Source organism: Vanacampus margaritifer, chromosome 10 (assembly GCF_051991255.1).
Source record: "Vanacampus margaritifer isolate UIUO_Vmar chromosome 10, RoL_Vmar_1.0, whole genome shotgun sequence".
Taxonomy (NCBI): Eukaryota; Metazoa; Chordata; class Actinopteri; order Syngnathiformes; family Syngnathidae; genus Vanacampus; species Vanacampus margaritifer.
In genome coordinates, this window is record NC_135441.1 from 9,133,121 (window position 1) to 9,155,126 (window position 22,006).

General features: G+C 38.2%; 1 protein-coding gene across 3 annotated transcripts in view; it reads right to left on the minus strand.

The window, feature by feature from the left end:
* tenm1 (teneurin transmembrane protein 1) overlaps window positions 1-22,006 on the minus strand; it is a 254,249-nt gene that overhangs the window by 168,940 nt on the left and 63,303 nt on the right. For all 3 annotated transcript variants that reach the window (XM_077577571.1, XM_077577573.1, XM_077577570.1), the window contains exon 4: window positions 184-427. In XM_077577571.1, the coding sequence (XP_077433697.1) occupies window positions 184-427 (244 nt within the window). The remainder of the gene's footprint in view (window positions 1-183; window positions 428-22,006) is intronic.

Consider the following 22,006-nt stretch of genomic DNA (forward strand, 5'->3'; position numbering starts at 1 on the left):
GAATAAATGGCTTAATATGATTTGCCTGGAAAATTCCCTTATTTTAAGAGTTTCATTGCAATTAATAAATCCACAGATTTGGACTGAATGCATTTTGGAAGAAAGTCTTCAACACATAACTAGTTTTTTATATTCTTTTCAGGTCAAAGCAAAAGGTTATTCCAATTAGTTGTATTTCCCTACCTGGTCTCGAGGGGAATGTTGCTGTTCAGCACCCAGCTGTCATGAAGCTGTGCCTGGTCCGTGCTTGAACTGGTGTCTGCCCCCTGCACGCCCTGGCTGGCCTGACATCGCGTCGGCATGGTCTTCCTCTGCAGACTGACTTGGGCGTAGGGTGCCGGGCGGGCGCAGGTGCAGGCATGGGGGGGCGGAGGGGGTGGTGGCAATGGGCGAAATGTGAACTGACCACCTGGACTGCTGGGTAGCTCTGGAGAAAAGAGACATTTAAACAAGGTTTTATCAGTAACAAGCTCCAAAAATTGCAATCGCGAAAAGTGACATCATGTAAGTTCAAAGTGTATTGTCATCGTTTGACTCCTTCATAACTTCCAATGCCTCCTTTCATGCTTGCTTTGATGCATTCCCAGCTTCCCTATAAATAGATACTGGGCTGTCCGCAGCACTGAGTCTTTTAAGAGCACTGACTTAATCCTCACCCGCCAGCCCAAACTACCCATATGATGTTTATTATGAGATATGTAGCTCGGCGGAATGATCTAGCCAGCTGTAACCCGCTCACACTGCTAACCTCGAGGTCTGGCTGGAGCTCTTTCAATCCATCATTTAACATTCTCTTATGCTATAATTCCTCCATGCACCCTCCTCCATGCTGCCTCCTCTTCCTTTCAGGCTTCCTTCTCACACTGATGACAGATTTTGCCTAATTGAATGTTTTGTTTCTTGTGTGTCCATGCTAAAATGATTCAGATAGAAAGCTGTACTGTGCATGTGTTAGTATTTATTCATGAATGCACATCAACTGTCCAGAGACGTTCTTTTTCAGTGTTTAGGGGGACAGCTCCTGCCATATGTTTGCATTATGGTTCCGTGAACGCGGCAGCTAAACAGTGAGCATCGTTTCCCTAAACACCAAACTATGTGCAGGAACATGGGGGGAAAAATAAAAGATTTGTCGCAAACCAGCTGAAACGTTTTAAGCGAATAGATAGTTGTGACAAAAATAGAAGGAAAAAAAAGACCAGTGATCTGATAACTGAGTGCTCTTTTCTTTTTTCTTTTCTTTTTTATACTCTGCTGTGCAAATAATACATAAACACCATCAGAGAACAATTTTATGAATATTGGCAGATGCAAGTGAGAAATAGATAAACAATAATCTTGTTCTTATACCAAGCAGAAAATTGTGAATATTACGAAAATCTTGATCTCACTTTGCTTTAAAATGTTAAAGGTGGAGCTTACAACAAGTAAAAAGAAACAACAACATATTTTCCAGACATATTAAAACTGTCTGTATGGCTTGACAGTAGAATATTATTAAAATGTTTTGTTTGGGAAAATTAACCATCTCTGGCCCATCTAATGCCTCTTATTTAATTTGTAATTATTGTTCATTAACCAATTGGGGGATGTGACTAAAACTAACCATATGCAGGGTTTATCCCAATGCTTTATAGGCCTGGCGAGCCACCATGCTTTTCTTGCCCACCCTCCAGGCTAAGCAACTTTTTTTCCACAACTAGCGTAAAATATTTCTTCTTAAAGAATAGGAAAACAAGGAGCAATAACACTTTTAAATGCCCATAATGGATGCAACTAGCAAAAATAATCATCAAATCACCCTCCAAGATTGTGTTTTTCTTTCTTTTTTTTCTTTTTTTTTATTGCAGCACTATGAAAAAGTCCCAGGTAACAATATGTTGTTCTATTGACATTTTAATTGATTTTGACAAATTTGACAAGAGAAAAAGTAAGTAGTGGGTCAAATTCCATTCTCAGGATTATGCAGAAAATGTAATGAAGAGTTTTCAACAAAATAGTGATAGGGGGCCGGTGCATGGACCAAAGAAAATGTTGAATGTAATTTGGTGAGGATCAGGACAAAGTTGTGCACTAGTCACTGGATTCAATGTAGATGTTGTTAACCCCTTAGAATCAAAATGGCATCACCAAGCGGTTCATCCTCCTCCATGAACCAAGTAGTAGACTGCTTAAATAGAAAATAACTAAATAAATAAACACAAATTGTCAATGTTCTTAGTTTTAATTTAGTTCCAGTATACATTAGAAGCTCTGGAAGTTGTGTTTTGAAGAGATTCAAAAAGAAAAAAGAAAAATAAATACATATTGTATTCACAAATTGGCCTTAGGGAATTAAACTGCACATTCACATCAGGTTTTATTGGTTTTGGAAAGACACATCCTCGAAAGTAAAAGGCTCTATATTCATAGTGCAGGTGCATCTTGATTTCCTTGCCAGTGCAAGCCGCGTTTAAGTGCGTTTGGGAATTTGGCAGATGGCTCTGTGCCATGCTGGGCATTTTGACATTTTCTGTGACACACCCAAGGGCCATCTTATAGTTTGGCGGCTGAAAGTAGACTCAATTTTACACCTGATGGAACCACATCTAAGTATTGGTACAGGGTGTGTACCTCAATTTTGAATGTGAATGTGATCGAGGTGCAGGCAAACCTATTCTGAACTTTGCAGACATGTGGTGTATCATGTCATTGTATTTTAAATCATAAATATGACAACAGCGTGCAAAAATCAAATCTATTAATTGGACACATTTTTATTGTTTCCATCTTTATTATGTTTAAAATCACCCCCTGGCCTTTGCACAGCTATGGGGGAATAAGGGCATCACACACAGACATGTGACGTGATCTCGCTGGCTAACTTTAACCTCTTGCGTATACTCCTTGCATATACTCCTGGATTCCTACTGCGCTAAGCTGTGCAAATTTCAGAAAATATCAGTACTTTCTCTAACCGGCCCCTTTGCACAGTCAGACTGTGCTACGTGTTCATAGTGTCGACAAGCATTGTGACAAAAAGGCTCAGCATAGCAACAGGACTGACTGTCAATGGTCTATAAACATTGTTTGACACTGACTGTTATGAGGCCATCTGTCTGGCTTTATCAACAATGATACAGAGAACAGTTATGATGACGTTTACTATGCGTGTATACATGTGTATTTCACATTAATGTGTCCAAAATGTCTTTGTGATTTCTGCCATCATTCTGTTGACCAAACTATCAGTTTTGTCATCTTTCAAAGACCACTGTTGCTTATTGATCCTTCATCATGGCTGATTTGTCTTTGCTGCATTCATGCCTCCATTCTGTGCACACTGACACAATGAAATGGCCCTTTCATTAGTTGTGACAAACCATTACTCATTTCACATATTATTTTTATGGTTTCACTGACACATGCAGTGCAGTTTCACTAAACAGCCCTCCTCCATAGTATTGCCCGTGGCCATCTGCAGTGATGCACGTTGCACACCCACACGCGATTTAGTATTTTTAGTACGCTTAACAGGTTTGTGTTGAATTATAAGCGTATGCCAACTTGTAGTTTGTGGTCCTATTTTGTCACATTCTTCTTTACACCTAATCAAATTAGTCGATTAAAAAAAGAGAATCAGTATGAGCTGAAGCTTATTTCTTTTGATTGATAAAATGAGAGAGAGATAAATGCATTTGTTTTTTCATCTAGGGGTGCTGTTTCATCAAAAGTAATAAATGTAGAGAACAAAGGTTATTTTTGTCTGAACCATCTTAAAATACTAAACGTGGCCTGCTTGGGGGAAACCAACAGAACATTTTTAGACTACACTATATTATGTGTGTCAGTCTTATACATCAGGAGCTTTATTTCTCTCATATTCATCAACAAATGGGAGTCCTTCAAGCCCTGATGCAATTCTCCTGCTGCCATATTTTGCTTCTTCTATATACTTAATGATATGCTGATATATTACACTAATCAAATGCATACTGTACCCCCATCAATTAGATTTTGCAGCAAATCATTGATATGATGTTTTATTATGACTTGTCATTTACATTTAATTCTGCAGTCTGACATTAAATACAATATGAACTGGCCTATTGCAGACACATTGCACAACTTTGTAGCATGGTCAAATGAAACTAAGCTAAGTTCTTTAAAATAATAATAATAATAATAATGCAAATGTTATCATGGTTTTCTGTTGCTCAGCTCTAAATACATTTTATAAATGTGATGTGATTAATTGTATCATGGCTATTGGAAACTATACTAATTATTCGAGGTGTGCCATTTACTATGATTCAGAATCTATTTAAAATGTCCCAAAATCTCTCTCTCGCTCTAGCTGGATTCTGACTCTGATTCTGAAGTATTTGGTTTCGGTGAACGGTATGGGATTTTTAATAGGTTTTAGGTGAACTAATGAGTACACAATCACACGCACGCACACATGCACACGCATATGGACATACTCACGCACATACAAAATAAAAATAAAAATTTAAAAAGAGAGAGAGAGAGCTATGATGATGACATGTCAAATCGGTAACGGTATGAACAATAGTGAGCTCTCAAGAAAAAATAAATAAAAATAAATAAATAAAATAAAATGTCCCAAACTCATTTTAATTCATTTATTTCATACTGTATTGTTTTTGTGGGTCTTTATAGGGAGCATTGCTCATGTTGTACACAATTTGGCCACTTAGGGGCAGTGTGTTTTCACGCGTTCACATACACTCTTGATGAAAGTAGCCACATTAAGAGTAGAAAAAAGAGTGCAAGAGTAGAAGAAAAAAGTTAGGATTAAATTATATCAATACAAGTTGTCTTTTGCAGCGTAGGAAGAGCATATGCTTGTGAGTAATGTTAATATCAGGGATGTGATTTGACCAAAGTGAAATTATCTGAAAATTTAGCCGGGGGTCTAGGGGCCGCTGGCACCCAGCTAGGTCCAGGTATGCTTTTTAAGTACTTTCAATGCACTCACATGACAAAGAAATAGACAAAACAACAGCATAAATTTTCAATGTATATTGAACTATCCCATATAAAATGGCAGTTTTAGTCAACTCAAAATCAGTCACATTCAAAAACATTAGACTGCCTTTGCTTTTAAAAACTATCACTGAGAATATCATCATATCTAACTAATGTGATTACTAAGTTAACACATAAATAATGTTGAAGAGTTCAAATTTCATGAACAAATAATTGTATCATGACCAAATGAAAAGTAACTCATATTAGAGCATACCACAAATGTCTTTGTTATAGCAGAAGATGTTATCTGTCGGAGTCATGTGCATACACAATGAACTACAAAAAAAATAAAATAAAATAAAATAAAAAATCGGAATTTTTTTTTTTTTGGAGGGAGATAAAAAAAAGCGGAATTCCGCGAATTAGCGGAAAAATCACATCCCTGTAATATGCTTCTCTGTATACATTCCTGCAGCATTTTGTATGAATAGCCGTTCATTTGAGTGATAAAAGTGCCACGCACATTAGCGTTAGCGAGTTAATGGCGCTTTCCATTGTGCATTAGCCTTGAGCTAATTACGGTTGGGAAAGAAGCTAAACACTGTGTGTGAATCTCTTCGTTTTGTGTATTTTAGTTTTACAGTTAACCTCAACTGCAGTGTAATAAATGGCTTGAAACCAACAACATTGGACTATTTATGAGAAAAAGTTCTCTATCTGCCGATATATATATATATATATATATATATATATAAGCTATAAAATCTTACCTTCATAGAGTGCCAGTTGTGGTCCACACACAGTTTTTGTGGAAAAAGCCACTTTCTTTACAATTAAAAACATAAAACATGTAGGCAAAAAAAAAAGTGCACTTTAATATCTCCTTTTGTCATTCTGTCTTGCAAAGGAAACTGGAGTAAAACATGACTATTCTTTGTGTATCTATAGATTCAAGCAGAAGTCATTGTCAATCAAAACATTTTGAATAGAAAATCAATTCTGAATCTAATCGCAGAGCCAAAAATAAGTGTAAGACAAAGATTCCCACTCCTCCCACCAATCAATCATTTCATTCATTTGTAAAAGTAAAAAAAAGACAATATAAAGCAATAGTCAGATTCAAAGTAAAGTAAAAGAAATAAAAGGGGACAGAAAGAAGTAAAATTTATTTTGTCTGCCCCTGATCAACACAAAAAAACACACAAAAGAATAAAAACACTAAATGACAGCGAACGATCAAGACGCTTTCAGTGTAACAATACTACAAAACATTTCTAAATAATTCAACTGTGTGTCCTTGTGCTATATATATTTTTGCAGTAATTGTGCTTTTATAAAAAAAAATTAAAATACAAATAGACTGAGAAGATTTTGTTTTACAATCCAGATTTTTCAACAGACTGACACCTTGAGTTAAAATACATATTTCTTTAAATTTGTGTTCTATATTTAGGTTTAGAAAAAATATATGTTCCTCTTAATGTGTACTCACTTTCCCTTTTTATAAATTTGGTTTGTATATTGACTGGTAAAATTTCACAATATTTGAAGGCGGTTAAATGCCATCAATTCATTATTTTTTTAATAAGTTTTTAGTATAAATAATGGAACCAACAAATATAATGTGTGGGTAAGACAGACCTAATTTAGATAATTTTAAGAAAAACATGCCTATCTGCAATACAGTACAACAATAAAATAAAATGTGACATAAAGTCTATTCATGGAATTTTAAGAGGAGGATAGCAAGAGCAGTAACAGAGCCTGTTAGATGTTCCCTCAAATTAAACAAGTTTCTTGTAGTACAGTAAAGGCTGGGTACACGAGCAAAAGAAAGTACTCTACTTAAACACATCAATATGTGAATTTTAGTAAATTAATGTATTTGGAAATATAAATCTATGCTGTATCACCTATCCTCATTAGGATTATGGTTAGATGGAGCAAATCCTAGCTGTCTTTGCGAAAGAGGAAGGGTACAACCTGGACTGGTCGCCAGCCAATTTCACATTCACGTTCACACCTGTAGAGAATGTAGAGTGTTCAATGAATATAACATGCCTGTTTTTGGGCTGTGGAGAGAAGCTGAAGTACTTGAAGAAAACCCACGCAAGCATAGGAGGACATTCGGACTGCCCACAGGAATTAGCCAAAACTTTAACCGAGAATGTTAGTGTGTGACGCAGAAGGTCTTACCAAAACAACGTGATTCCTCAATACCTCCCAGGTATTTGTACCAAAATAATCCATCCATATTATTTATGCCTCTCAGTTTTCAGAGGACGCCTTTATTAACTCATTTGCTGCCAAAAACATATAAATATGTTCTATTTTAAATTTTTTAAGTGTCCCGAAGGCGTATTTATATGTTTTTTGTTGTTGTTGTTGTTTTTTTAAGCTAGTGCATACAGAAAGCTTTGATGTAGCCTCTGAACTGCAGAGAACGGGTGAACCAATGGTAGTAATTACACAAACGGCCAGCAGGTGACAGCAGAGTATAAGAGATCAACCAGGGCCATATTGCAAACAAGCTCATTTACCTACAGTTCTTAACAGATTTGTGAATAATGATGAAATTTAGCAACATTCTAATGCTAATTGCTGTGAAACGGAAACAGAAGGAAATATCCCTTTTTCTGATAAAAGAAGAAACTCTAATCTTGTTTTTATAACAATAGAACACAGTATTCTGTGGGCCTTGCAAAATCAGTCAAAAATCCAGTATAAGAGCCGGGAGCGAACAGGGGGTTACTTCAGTGAAAATGGCTGGGAGTGAATGAGTTAATTTACTTTGTTTAGTAAAAGTGAGGTACACCAGTGTTGAGTCAAGTTATCACTTTAATAATTTCTTATGATGAGGGAAAATAAAAATGCAAAGTTGTATACAGGCCATGGGGGACCAGGGCAAAATGTAATCTTGGTGAGTATGGTGGCACGAGGTGCAGGTCACCAGATGGTGTTTAGAAGGCTTAGCTAAGGCAGCTTTGGTTCCCCATTTCCAAAGACATATGCACAAAAGGAATAAATTTAACTCAACAAATCCAATCTCAACCATTGTGTTCAAACAAAGTTTTCCAGTTTCATGCTTCAAGACAAAGAGACACCAACCACAAGCTGTGCTGCTCCAGCTGTAACCCGTATAAGTCAGTCAATGTAGGCCAGGGGGGCACACAACATTTCTTCAGTTAGCCTGGAGTTCAGAAACATCAAGTCAACTCTGTGGGTAGCAGATAGAGGCTGGGGGAGGGCCCATTACAGCTTCAGAAGACATCCGTGATAGTGTGGAGCATCTTTTGCCCTAAGGTTCCTCTGGGATTTAGCCCTCCATAAGCAGGACTATGGAAAGTCGCTTAAAAGATATTTCCCAGCAATCATCAGCTTTTGGTTATATAAGGGACATATATGAAGGAGAAAAAAATAAGACCTGGTAATTTAGTGTGGGGGGAGGAACGGGTAACCGCAGGTATTTAGGCACATTAGGCATGCATCACAGTAGGTGGACCTGAAATTGCACTCAAACTGCATATTTATAAAAATGGTGTTATTTAAAATTAAGTCATTTCTGCCACGGAACACACTCAGGCACATTTGCTGTCAAAGCTAAGTGCAAGTACAACAAACAAATCACATTGGACAAGGAAAGAAACAATGGTCATGCCCTCCAGCATGATTAGGTACATCTCTCTCTCTCTCTTTCTCTCTCTCTCTCTAAAGCAGTCTATCTATCTATCTATCTATCTATCTATCTATCTATCTATCTATCTATCTATCTATCTATCTATCTATCTATCCATCTATCTATCTATATATCAAATATCTACTCTTATCTATTGACAATTCCAAGATTAAGTCAAAATGGAAGCCAACCATCTGCAAAGCATTGGACTTTGGATCACAGTAATTTGATCTGTGATGATTATTTTGATTTCAAAATGTGATGAAACGTTGTTTGACCTCTATAACAATCTGCCTGGTTTGTATGCTCGTCACAGGCAAGAGCAATACAATCCGCCGTTTGTTGTCAGTGTGTAAAGGACATATTTACATTGTGTTGCATTGAGGAAATACCAGAAATGCCCGGATGTTGGGAATTGTCGGCCATCCAAGTCACCCAAACAAACACCCTGCTCTCTTCTTCATACCATTTGGTCAGTGCAAAGGCAAATAAGAAAAATTACTGTCACATATTACAGTACAGTAAAGTGTAGACTCTATATATGAAACATTCATCCCTTCCTGTCTAACAAGCAATCTTAATATAAAAAAAAAAATCAACATTAATGTTGAACTATCCAAGCAAAAAACACATCACCCACCCAACTCTAAAAATAAAAGCTTTAGAATAAAACCCTTAGAATCTATCTAACTTCTTAACTGACTCACATTAAATTGCCACACTTTATTCCACTGCGTGTTAGGACAAAATAAATATAACCACAAAAAGGTCAAACAACTAGAATTAGATGTTGCTGTCTTTTGTCTTCCCTTTACGTCTTGAGGAATCATCTTACTTTCACTGACCCGTTGTATGTATGTTGGCATTTGTCTTTGTTATCTCATCAGACATTGTAATTTCTAGAATGGCTCAGTTTAATGTCGCTGATGAAGATGGCACGAACAATAATGATATCGATAAAAATAATAATGTTTGCAAGATAACGGGGAGTAATATTGCTAATGATCATGGTGAAAAAGGCATTGCAGAAGATGATTTCCCTGACAACAGCGGTGGTGATAACAATAACAACAATGAAGATGAAAACATTGGTAATAACAGTGCTGGCAGAAACACTGATAATTCTATTGATGACATGGGGCTTAGAGGGAGCAATTAGAATTAAAACAGCCATTGATTCATCTCTGCAGACATGGGGATAAACGGCAGGATCTCCATTTACCAAAGTGACACAATCATATAGTCCAATTAAAACCAGAAAATTCAAATGAAGAAACTGAGGATGCAGCTCCCTCCTCTCTCCCCCAATCAATTTTCATACAGAGCATGATAATGAGGAGCCATGCGTCATCTGGCTTTTCCATATCAAATTCTACTGTGTGCACGATTGTGTGTGAGTGTGTGTGCATTTGAGTAATTGCTTGTTTGTAACCTCATCTTCAAAAACAACTCCACCATCATGTTTAGGCTTCAGGTGATTCTGAAAGTAGCTTTTCCCCGGAGAAGGCGTTGAACCCTCTAGAGTGGAGCACCAGAGTTCTAAAGCAAGAAGCTTAGCATCACTCAAACTGCAGGGGCCCACATTCTCCAAATTAGTTTTTCGGAAACACGCTTGCACTCACGGACTATTTTAATCATCACCAAAATATAATTAAAAATCTATGTTTCACAGAAAGGAAATTTACAATGTTTATTTTTATTATTAATAATTTAAGTTGCCTATTTTTCACAATAATCCATTTACATAGATGCAGTAGATGGATAGATAGATAGATTTTTTAAATCTGCAAATATAAATGTATGCATGGCTGAACGATTAATTGCTTGATCTAAAAAAAAAAACTTAAAGAAAGAAAAATGCAACCAATCACGTGAATTTTGATTGGCGAGTGTTGGTGGCGATTGCTTGTAGTTTTCTAACATTAAGCCACGTTAAGCTTTTTCTCTACAGTGAACGTGTATGGGGAGGAAAAAGCTTAATACAAGACACATAAAATCCAAAACTATTTGAGCCATGACAAATTAAAACACATCTGTACAAATTTATCAAGCGGTCAAATATTAAAAAGATTAATTCAGCCGTATATTTTGAACCAAAAGACAGACAGGGGAAATCGCAATCCCATTTTTTTAAAGAAAAAAGGCACAATTAGATTATTTTCAAAAATCGTTCAGACACACACACACACACATTATATATATATATATATATATACATTTCCACAAATTTACAGGTGACAAATTACCATCTACAAAACCACTGGCTTCCTTGTGAGCTGATGACATGCATTTCTTCAATATACTGTATAATACACTTATCCCTTACTATCTATTTTAACATTTTTGCCTCGTAATTTATTTCTTCATTGCGTGTTTTGCATACAGCGTCCTCTAATTTAGTTTTGGGATTAATTAAAAATGCTTGATCAATATTATGTTTTTACGTGTTTCAGCAATCCGTTGTTACAAACTTTTTGATACAAACCTTTTGAAAAAAGGATAAAGACTGAGAAAGAACGTCTCTCGCAAATGTTTTTTTAACCTCTGCATATTGGCTGAGATCTGTCAAACGGATGCCTTTTTGGTAGGGAAATGGGTGAGGGTTATGCAAATTAGGGGACTACAGGCCCGCACACTTCTATTTATTTAGAATGAATTTTGATTTATCAACATACGCACAGTCGAGCGAACAAAGGGCTGGTACGCATGTGTCGTGAATAATGACTTGTGCGCAGAGTACGAGCATTCCCCTGCATTTGTTAGTGATGAGGTTCATTGTGAGGAACACCTGTTTGACAAGGTGCAGTTTTTCACCAAATAACCGCAATAATAAAAACATTGTAAAAAAAAAAAGTCAATCAAAATGCACATTTATTTTCGCATTTAGGTTGTGCAATTGTGGCGAAGGAAGTATCTCATGAATAGTCTTGTATATTTACACATACATGAGCTTTGGTGCGATTGGTGGCATTTGATTTAGTTGCACTGATGCTTATTTGCATCGAAAGTAAGAGGATAAAGACAAAATAAAAAAAAGGGAAAAAAAAAAGAGAGAGCAATGATGATGACATGTCAAATCGGTAAGATTACCGAACAATACTGAGCTCTCCAAAAAGAAAAAATGAAAAAAGAAAAAGGAAAAAAGAAAAAGAAAAAACAAATTAAAAAAAAGAAAGTAAGAGGATAATGCAAATTGTTTGAAACTGCAAATTGTTAAGACTCAAGAAGTAAAAAATCGCCACGGCCATTGTAGTATTGAGATTTTCTACGCTTCACCATGGTCTCCTCTTTCCCTCTTGCTCTTGCTCTCCGATGAACACACGCTTCATCTCCCTCAACCCCAAAGCAATCGCAACCAGCACACAAAGAGTATGAAGGATTATTGCTTTCACTCAGATGCACACACAAAAAATTTTGTGACTCCCAACACTAAAACTGTAGAAAGTAAGCTAGGCTTGACAGCAAACAAACCAATATGAAGAGATTCCTTGCAGGCTAAAAAGAGAGAAAGGAATCTTGACAGATGCTTCACCAGCAAATGAGAGAGAGAGAGAGAGAGAGAGAGAGAGAGAGAGAGAGAGAGAGAGAGAGAGAGAGAGAGAGAGAGAGAGAGAGAAAGAGAGAGAGAGAGAGAGAGAGATGGTAATTAGAATGGGCTCTGAGGAGAGACAAGCAGTGAAATGAATGCAAATGAATTCAGTGGTCTGGCAGTGCGCTACACAACCACACATTTCATACAGCATGCCTTTTAGACATGAAACTACTGGCACAAACAGAGCAGGACTACACAGTAAACAGTGAGTGACATGACTGTTGGCACGCACATGCCAACATCGCACACGAGTAAACACTGACGCGCACGAGTGTGTGGATGCAAGGCAAATCATCGGGCCTGAAACAAATACTAGCCCCACAGTGCATAAGGAAGCATGCAGATGGAAAGACACAAAACCACAGAGGCACAGTGTGCTAATCCATGTAAATACCAAAGTGTCGCTTGCGAAAAGAGAAAGGGGTGAGCATGTTTGTTCCAAGCGAACAGCCACAGCATGTCCCAGAGCAGAATAAACAAAACCTTCTTAATTGGTGTCGATTTGGAATGGAGTGATGATTCATCATGCGGAGCTCGCCAGTAGAGTATTGGAAACCCAATCATTTCTAATCCATATGACCTTGACAAAGGGCCAGAGTTGGACTATAACTCCTTCTGCGCGCATTCTCTGACAAAGTCACGCCATTGAAACTGACGTTGCAGCTCGTTGGAAATGTAATCCACCAAAGTCAGATCACTTCACTGATTACTCAATCTCAGGCGGCGGCAAATCTTTATGAAGCACTCAATTCTCCACAGTAGTCATAAATCAGAGCACTATAAGCTTTCTGTGTCAATGATGGCACACAAGAGACGCTATCTCCATATGATGCTACTCTAGTCAATAATTCCCATCAAATCAACAGCACTGCATTCAACATCAGGACGCGCGCCCGTATTTCACCTCAAATCACCTGCAGATCGCCGTCAGTTGCCCTCAGCGACCGTGTTAAACTTGGATCAGTAAGTCTCCACTGAAGGAGAAAAAGGTCATCTGTGATGGGGTCTTGCTCTTCACTGCTATAAATGAGTCTGATGAACACATTCTTCTTCCTATCTTAACCAGGCATCGGAGGCTAACTTCAGGCTTATTACAGCATACATTATGCATGTTATCTCCCCACTGAGATTGCAGTATGTAAATTGAAGCATTTAGAGAACACGCACATTGTGGTTAAAAAGGCAGGACTGTTTGAATGCGGGAAGATGTGAGGAATGGCCAAAAACAGATTGGACATCTAATAGAAACTGATGATAGCAGAGAGAAAACAGAAAGAGTTGTATCTTTAGTACCACCTGCAGACTTGCCTGCTAGCCATCTTGTGGTCAATGAGGTGAACGCAGGCAACGCCCTGGGTCAACTTTAACACAGTCCAATGACAAGTCTGCACTTGCCCTCTATTGCAACAACACCTTGCCGTTCCACTCCACCAACTGCACCTATCACAACGCCAGCCCACACACACTTTAGCACACCGCCGGCCCGCTTTCTCTACCCTGCTCGCCATCTTTAAATCACACACACCAGGCGAAGCTTAACAAATGTGGGAACAGATGCCCCACATCAGACCGCAGTTGCCCTCTGCTCCTTGTGTCTCCCGGGAGACAGAGGAATACCGTTAGCAAAGTCCTTTGCTGTCTCAATACAGGTCTACGTTTTTACACACACACTTGAATAATGTGTTATTTTTCTGTCAGTAGGCTACTGCAGAAATCTACTAACTATGATTATCGCAATTACCTCCTGCAGCTTGCACTCAACACAAAGCATACTCTCCATTTATGTAAGCATAATATTTTCTTTCTTTCTTATTTTTCTATAGGTGAAAATGAGAAAATCAGTTAGTGAAGTCACTCAAACAAGCATGAATTTATACTGTATGATGGCCCATGATTAAAAAAAATAAAACATGGATTTTGATTAATACGATACAATATTTCATTATTGGAAAAAAAATAAAACTGCTTATGGCTTAAATTAGTTTAATGAATAAGGCTGCTTGTTGCAATTAAAAAATCTAGCACTACAGTATAAAATATAGCATGTGTTTCTACTGTGTAAATGTAGGGTTCAAGAAACAACTGAAAACACATTTTATTTTATTTTTATTCAAATAATTGTATATTCATCTGTCACTGTGTGCAGTGACTTTCTGATGTACTATTACACTATATTAAAGTTGTGCATTGTTCGTTTAAATACATTTGACTTGACATTAAGCTTCAAAGAATGTGATTTCAAACAAAAGGATTATTTTAAAGGTCGGCGACATTTCAAGCATTACTATATATAGTGCTGGCCATTGAGTAACTTAGCTTGCCAGAAGGGAAACCAAGAGGTCAGACCAAATAAACATCAGCAAGTCTTGGCAGACCACAAAGTAGCAGTGCTGGCGAAGGTGCATGTGGCACAACAAAGAGTGTTTATTTTCTTGAAGCATCGTAAACACGCACGAATATTTATATTTTTGGCACTAGTGATGCAGTGTAACATGCGGCTGCCTTTCATGCAAATGGTGGGGGTTTGATTCCCAGATGGTGCTCCTACACCAGCCACAGTCGGTCCCAAGCCCAGATGAAAATAAACAAATAAATAAAAATATGCAAGTGACTGAATGTGGCCCCAACAAAATTCTGTATTTTTAATTATTCTTTTTTTTTTCTTTTACAGTATAGTGGTGGTCTTTTTTAAACATGGACAACATTCATAATGTTGCCTAATGTAGCTACTACGGCATAGGTTAGGCATGTAAAACGGACTTTACCATCATGGGTTCCACATTTGAACAGGCAATTTGGTCTACTATGTCATCTTAACAGTTTTTTTTCAAGGTGAGGGTCCTATGTGTGCAAGTGCATGTGTGTGTTTTTGTATGGTTGTGATCATGGTGTGCAGGCACGATGCAAAGGTCAGATTATACCTCAAATCCGGATCAAAGAGTGTTGTTTGTGCTGAATTGTCATTGTTGTTGTGCTAACTTATGTTTGGAAGACACCTAAAACTAGTTTCGGTTTGTACGCTTGATTTAATAAGATTATGCATGAGCATAGGGAGAGGTTAAAAGTTGACACATTCTTGTGTCAAACCATCTGCCAGCAATCTAATGGACTCTACCTTACTAATATGTGTTAAGTTTTACTGTTAGAAAATGTAAAAAATGTAATCAAAAATAAGCTTTGAAATTACATAAGAGGAAATCCTGTTGATGCCAATGACTGATGTCTCATTACAGATAACAAAATTAAACATATAGTTCCATACAGTGACCTAACCATGCAAACATCAAAATTTGCACACGCCACAGTCTATTATGCAAATGAAAGATGAGACCTTATCTAGCAAACTCAAAATTAAAGGACAGGTCAATACACAGAGAGAAAGTCAAGTCTGCACTTATACATCGAGGTAAAATAATGTTTAGACAGCGACTAAATGAAAACACAACTGCTGTATATGGCCGTTTGCCAGCCATTAATACATGCCAGTAGATTTTAGTAATCTTTAACACGCAACAAGAAAGAAGTTCAGGAAATTCTGAAGACATTAAAATCATACATCATCCATCTAAAAAAAATGTACTAGTGGATTAAACAGTCAAAAAAAAATGTTTATACATTTTTCAATCCCTTGAAAACGCAACTATAGTACACTTTTATAGCACTCGATCTTCATCATACATTAACAAAGCCATATTCTCTTATCTCACACTAACGCATCGAAGTCCAGCATACACTGGTGCGTTGACGCAGTGTATCAACCCACAAAAAGGTTTTTCTATTTAATTTAAAACAACTTACTTAAACCTCCATGATCCCGCGCTGTACCCTGGATAACAGCAGAGCCCAGGATGGTTTGTTTTTTGCCTTTGTCCCATTTTAGATCCATCCCTCGTTGTACTATCCTCCTTGCTAGTGATAAACTAGTTCATATATGTCAGGTCTGGCAAGTTTGCAAACTCCCTTTCGTTTCTTGCTAGGATGGCGCGAGAGGCCAACAGCAAAGTGACGACAAAGAAAAAACACTGCCTAGCCGGGCGTTATTGATTAGATGCTTAAAGCTGCTCTTTGTAACAATTAACCCCAAAATATCTTTACAATACCCTTTTTATTTAACAGTTTATGACTGAAACATCTTCTAATTAGTAGATTAAGACCTTAGCTGTTCACACTGGATACTAATGCAGGTGGGAGTAGCAATTCAAAATTGAATTTTCTGCATTCAGTAGCTTTAAAAGGGAAGTCAACCTCAAACATTTCTTGACAATAATATGTTACATTTGATCTCACTAGTCTAAACATGACATGAAACATGACATAAACATGAAACATGACAAAATCCAGCCATTTTTATCCATCTCACGGGGCGGCCATTTTGCCACTTAATGTCGAGTGAAAATGACATCACATTTGCTCAGGTCTCAGGAAACAACCAATCACCACTCAGCTTCAGAAAAGAGGTGAGGTGTGATTGGTCATTTCCTGAGCCCTGAGCAACTATGATGCCATCTTCAGTGGACAGGCAAAATGGCGGCCTTCGAATAATAATAAAAACTGCTGGATTTTTCTTGAATCATATTCCACTAACGCAATATTAACCAGAATATCATTTTTAGACTAGTGGGGCTTGCATAGAACATATTACTGTCAAGATTTTGGGGGTTTGACCTTTAAGCTTAATTTAATTTCTTGAATTAAATGCTCGTTCACTGACCAAATATTAGTCCCATACACATGCAAATACTTCAGGGCATTCAAAGACACACACAACTGACACTATTAATTAAGAGCAGAGAGGAATACTAACAACCTTCATTTTCATACCAGCCACCCACAGAGAAAATGTGATACTGTCCTCCACCTCACCCATTCCTTTCTGTGGCTTTAACAGGGAGTAAAACGGCCACTAACCCTTGACACAACAGTGTGAGAGAGAAAAAAGATGTAAAACCTACAAAAAGACCATCAGTGACCCCTTTTAAATTGGTCATTTGGCTAAAGGCAATAAAACCCTTCTAAAAGAAAAATATATATAGCTAGCCTTACCGAGGACTGGAGAGACGGGAGTCGGGGACAGAATACAGGAGAGGAGGATGAGACAAGACCCCGGCCTTAATGTAGTTTGTAATTGTAAGTGTTGGTCTTTAATAAAAGCCCAGAGTATTTGGTCAGGCTAATAGACTGGGCTCTCTAAATCCTGCCTGCTATGCATTATTCAACAGCCATTAGCTATCACCTCATCTGGGAGGCTTTATGAGTTCCATCATCGGTCGGGGCCGAGGCTAGTCACACTGGAGGTGAGCGGGGAGGCTAGGGAGGAGATTAGCTATGGAGGGAGGGAGCCAGTTTTGCAAATACAGGTATGAGGTGAAGGGAGATTCAGACAGCAGAATCAAAGAGGAAAGCTGACGACAGTTGGGTGTGATGTGGCATAGGTGAAGGTCTGTGATATGGAAATGAATACAAGCAGGGGACGATATGGCTGAATGAAAGCCAGAGGTCATATGGCAGACAGATGAAAATGGGAAGGCTGATGCAGGGAAATGAGAACAAGAGTGACCAACGGAAGGTTGCGTGAGGTGTCAGATGTAAGCTTTGGGTCAAGGCAAGGCTGGAGAGAGCAGCACAGTATGAAAAAAGATGCCAGGCTGAAGTGGCATTTTCTCCTGACCAGGCACATAAATGTCAGATTCTGCCTCTCTCTCCCCTCTCAACCTTTTTCCTTTCAATCCCCCAAACCTTATTCTCAAATGGCTCTTTCCACTCCACCTCTCCCTTTCTTCATCTCCCCAGAGCAGTGCCAGCTGTAATTTTGCTTTCAGTGATGAGAGATGGCCTCGGAACACATGGAGATGCTTACCATGGTATCAGCGGCCAACAGGAAGAGAGCCAAGACGTGCGTGCATGGGTGTGAAGGTGCGTGTGCACTATTAAGTGCAACTACACATCTGAGTAATGGGTGTTTAGCAGGCTTGCCAGCCTTGTCCCAGGACTCGCAGGTTCTCCTGACCCTATGCGCCAGCCCAAGGACACACTCCTGTCTCTCTAATTAAAACACAACCCTGACATGCACACATCCTACACTCACACACCGACACAACCTGCAGGTCTTCATCTTAAAATAGCCTTAAAAGGAACACGCAGCGCCATCATTCCCAAAGCTAAACACCCCTTTAAAATCTACTCTGTGTTTTCAAGGCAAGCAGCTGCAAGGCAAACTCAGCCTGTATTTGCAGGCAGATTCACAGCAACAAACAAAAGCAAAAAATGTTATTAGATGCGTTATTATTGCACACCCTAACATTGTTACTCAGAGCTTTAAAATCCTTTACTATTTTCAAAATGAAAAACCTAGAATCAAGACTACTAAAATATTAATATGCTATAATAATAATAATATGGCTCCGGACATGTCCCCAAGTCCATCCGCTTTGATAGCCATTGAAAACAAGCAAAGCATTTAAAATGATTTGTGTTTGCGAGTGGTTGCCTTCTACAGTATCTATGCTAACGCAAAACCCAAAAAACAATAAATATTTCCCAAATCGCCAACTCAAATTAACCTGCGGGAAATGATCAACCAAAACCAAGCGGATGTTTTATTGGTACTTGAAAATCACTTTGGTGGTGTAAATTTCTAAACATAAATAAACAGTTTTTTGCAAGACTAGTTAAAAAGGCAATAAAGTTTAAAATTATGTTATTGGAGTTTTGCACAAAATCTCCACTGTTTACGTGGCAAATCACTTATAGACAAAACGTGCATTCACAATCCAGGTTTGCATGGAGATTTTTTTGTCATTCCAATTGAAATCATTCTAAGTGGAGATTTCTCATCACCTGTTTACATGTGACATGATCTACTCCGATCTGCCGGTTACATGCTCCACTACGTTCAGAAATAGACGTAAACATCATGTGGTCAACTAGATGGAGTTCATTCATATATATAGCACAGTAGTTGTGATAGTTTTGAAACTTTTATTAAAGCAACATTTGGATTTGTATCATGTTATAAGTATTTCATAAGTACTTACTCTTGGTAACGCTGCTATTTTAATGTGCATAAACAGTGACATCACAATGCATTTACCTCACGACAGAGCATGTGGATACTTGACACAGCCTGGCTATTCCGATTGAACTGTTTACATGACGCTCATTCGGATCGGCAAAAGGAATATACTAACCCTGTGAATCCGAATTTGTCCTTGTCATTCCAATTTATGTACAGAGCTTTTTCATGTCAAATTACTCAGCGCCTGAATATTCACACAAAATAGGTCATCAATATCTCACATACTGTACATAGAGTGTTATGTGTCGAGATCTTCGACTGTATTACATGGGGAAAAAAATATAGTGTTTAGCGTTGACCAAAGGCGGGCACAGTTTCTTTTGACGGAAGAAAAAAAGAACACGGTGTTCCACCTTGTGTTTAACAAACTCCAGTGGACATCACTCATGACATGCTGAATTGAGACAGCCTCTTCGTTTCTCCTCCAACAGACAATTTAGTGTGTTTACTTCCTCGTTAATCGCATGAGAGACTCTGATTGAGGAATTCCAAGGAGGCAATGGCGTCCTGTCACGGCAGGTTACCACTGCGGCATGATTTAATGAATCCGTCTGTCAGAAGAGCGAACAACCGACTATCAACTATACAGGAAAATGTGGCCTGCGCACACAAGCTCACGCTGAGGATTTGTCAGGATTCAAGTTATTGCTTGTGCACACACACACACACACACACACTTGTTTTCCATTGTACACACACACATGGAGACCTCAATCAGAAATATGATCTTTAACATGTATCGCCTGAAATTCCACAGTACCATACATTAGGGATGAGCGAGAACTGATACTAGGTATCGGGTATTCTGGCCCATACCCGGCTTTATTTGAAGATATCGGTACTCGCAATGCCGACCGATACCAGTATCAGTTGATCAGGAACTAGAAAATTGCCATTGATTTCATGCAATTTTAAAGGGTATGTATCACAATATTTTAAGCCCTTCCACAATTAACTATAGGAATATAATGATTCAATATAATCTTTGACACCATGGTGATTAATTTCTTAATGAAATATTAGGTATTTTGCTGGCTATTTGTCTAACGTGGACGTAAAACACCAGGTTCAGTAAAACTCCGCCTTTCCCCGTGATTTTGCCCACAAAACTCTGGAGCGCTGCGTTCGAGCACTCCACTGTGTGAGTGGCCATGCAAAACTGGCAAGCCCTTGCAGTATAACCGCGTCTTCTTTAAATGTGGAAATTGGATGGATGTTCAATTATTCAATAAACATTTGAAACAAAACGGCTCCTTTGCCGCAAGAAATCGTAGTGGAGGAGAGAATGAAAAAAAAAAACCTGAGCGGGTCGCAAACCCAGCACCTTCTGCTTGCAGGGTGAGCGCTGTAACCACTACACTATTCAGTTAAGCTAAACAGCGCAGAAATTGTACTTGTAGTTTACGCAAGTGTCAGCAGTTACAGAACTTGGGAATTTAAGACGGCCAATTGTCATTGCACTTTGGCATTGCAAATGTGTAGGATAATTGGTTGCTTTGAATTCATTTGGACAGAATGTTTACTGATAAAGGCTACTTTTATCACTATCCAGCGAGTATGGAGGTCTCAGAGAAAGTGGATGTGTGTTTAGTCCGCAGAGGCGGTGCTGGGGTGAGTCCGTACCTGATAACATCAGAGTCAGTATGCATTTTTTCTTTTCTCCAGAAAAAAAAAAGAAAAAGAGTCAGTATGCACTCGTTTTCTCGGGTTGGGAGGGGCTGGTGCTTGGAGAGCAGAATTACCTAGGATTTCTCATAGAGGGGCAAATGAAGGAAAAAACACTTTGGTGATGTTTTTGGTGAGGAATTTTAACATCGCTAAAAGCTCCAAAAAGTAGATTTTTCACGTTACTGTCCCTTTAAGGAAAAATGCCATATAGAGATATATATCTATTTCTTTAAAATGTTCTCATTGTTTTTTTCCCTAATAAATTGTGCATGTAAATGTATTGTGGGGATGTTTGATACCACTTTTTTTTTTAATTGATGATACCCGTACGAGTTCTCAACTTTTGTGTAGTCATCAATACCATCTACCAATACCACTAGTTCTTTTGATGCATACAATTTCCCCTTAAAAAACTGACATGTATTTTTTTTTTTAAATAACTATATATCCCAATATAACACATTTCCTTAAATTGCATAACATTAATGGCAATTTTATATTCTTCTAATTTATAATTTCTTCTTCTTGATTCTGTTATCGGTTGCATTTACGAGGACCAATGCATTGAAACAAGGCCGATACAATACCTGGTATCAGTCACCCATCCCTACAATTTTGTTGAGTTGAATCTATGTACTGTAATCCATTCAGTGAGTCCCTTGTGTCTCGCCAAACAAACCAATAAATCCACATAGATGAAAATATAGCCTTGGTGGCAGTGGTCATTAACGAACATTTTTCTTTCTCGTGATGAAGACACAAATCCAAAGTTTATTTGATGAGGTTTCTCCATTGCTCCCTCAAACTAATATCAAAGGTCCCAAAAGTCCTTTCAGTTAGCTCAGGGCTGATTTCTATCCTCTGCTCCCTTGTGAATAAAGGCAGCAATCACATCAGTCAGGCATCGGGCACCATCTAAAGCTTTATATATCGTATATTGCAATCATTTCACTATACTGGCAGGCCTGAGCGCTATTAGCATCAGAGCGTTTGATTGTCCCACTCAAAAATCAGTCGTTCC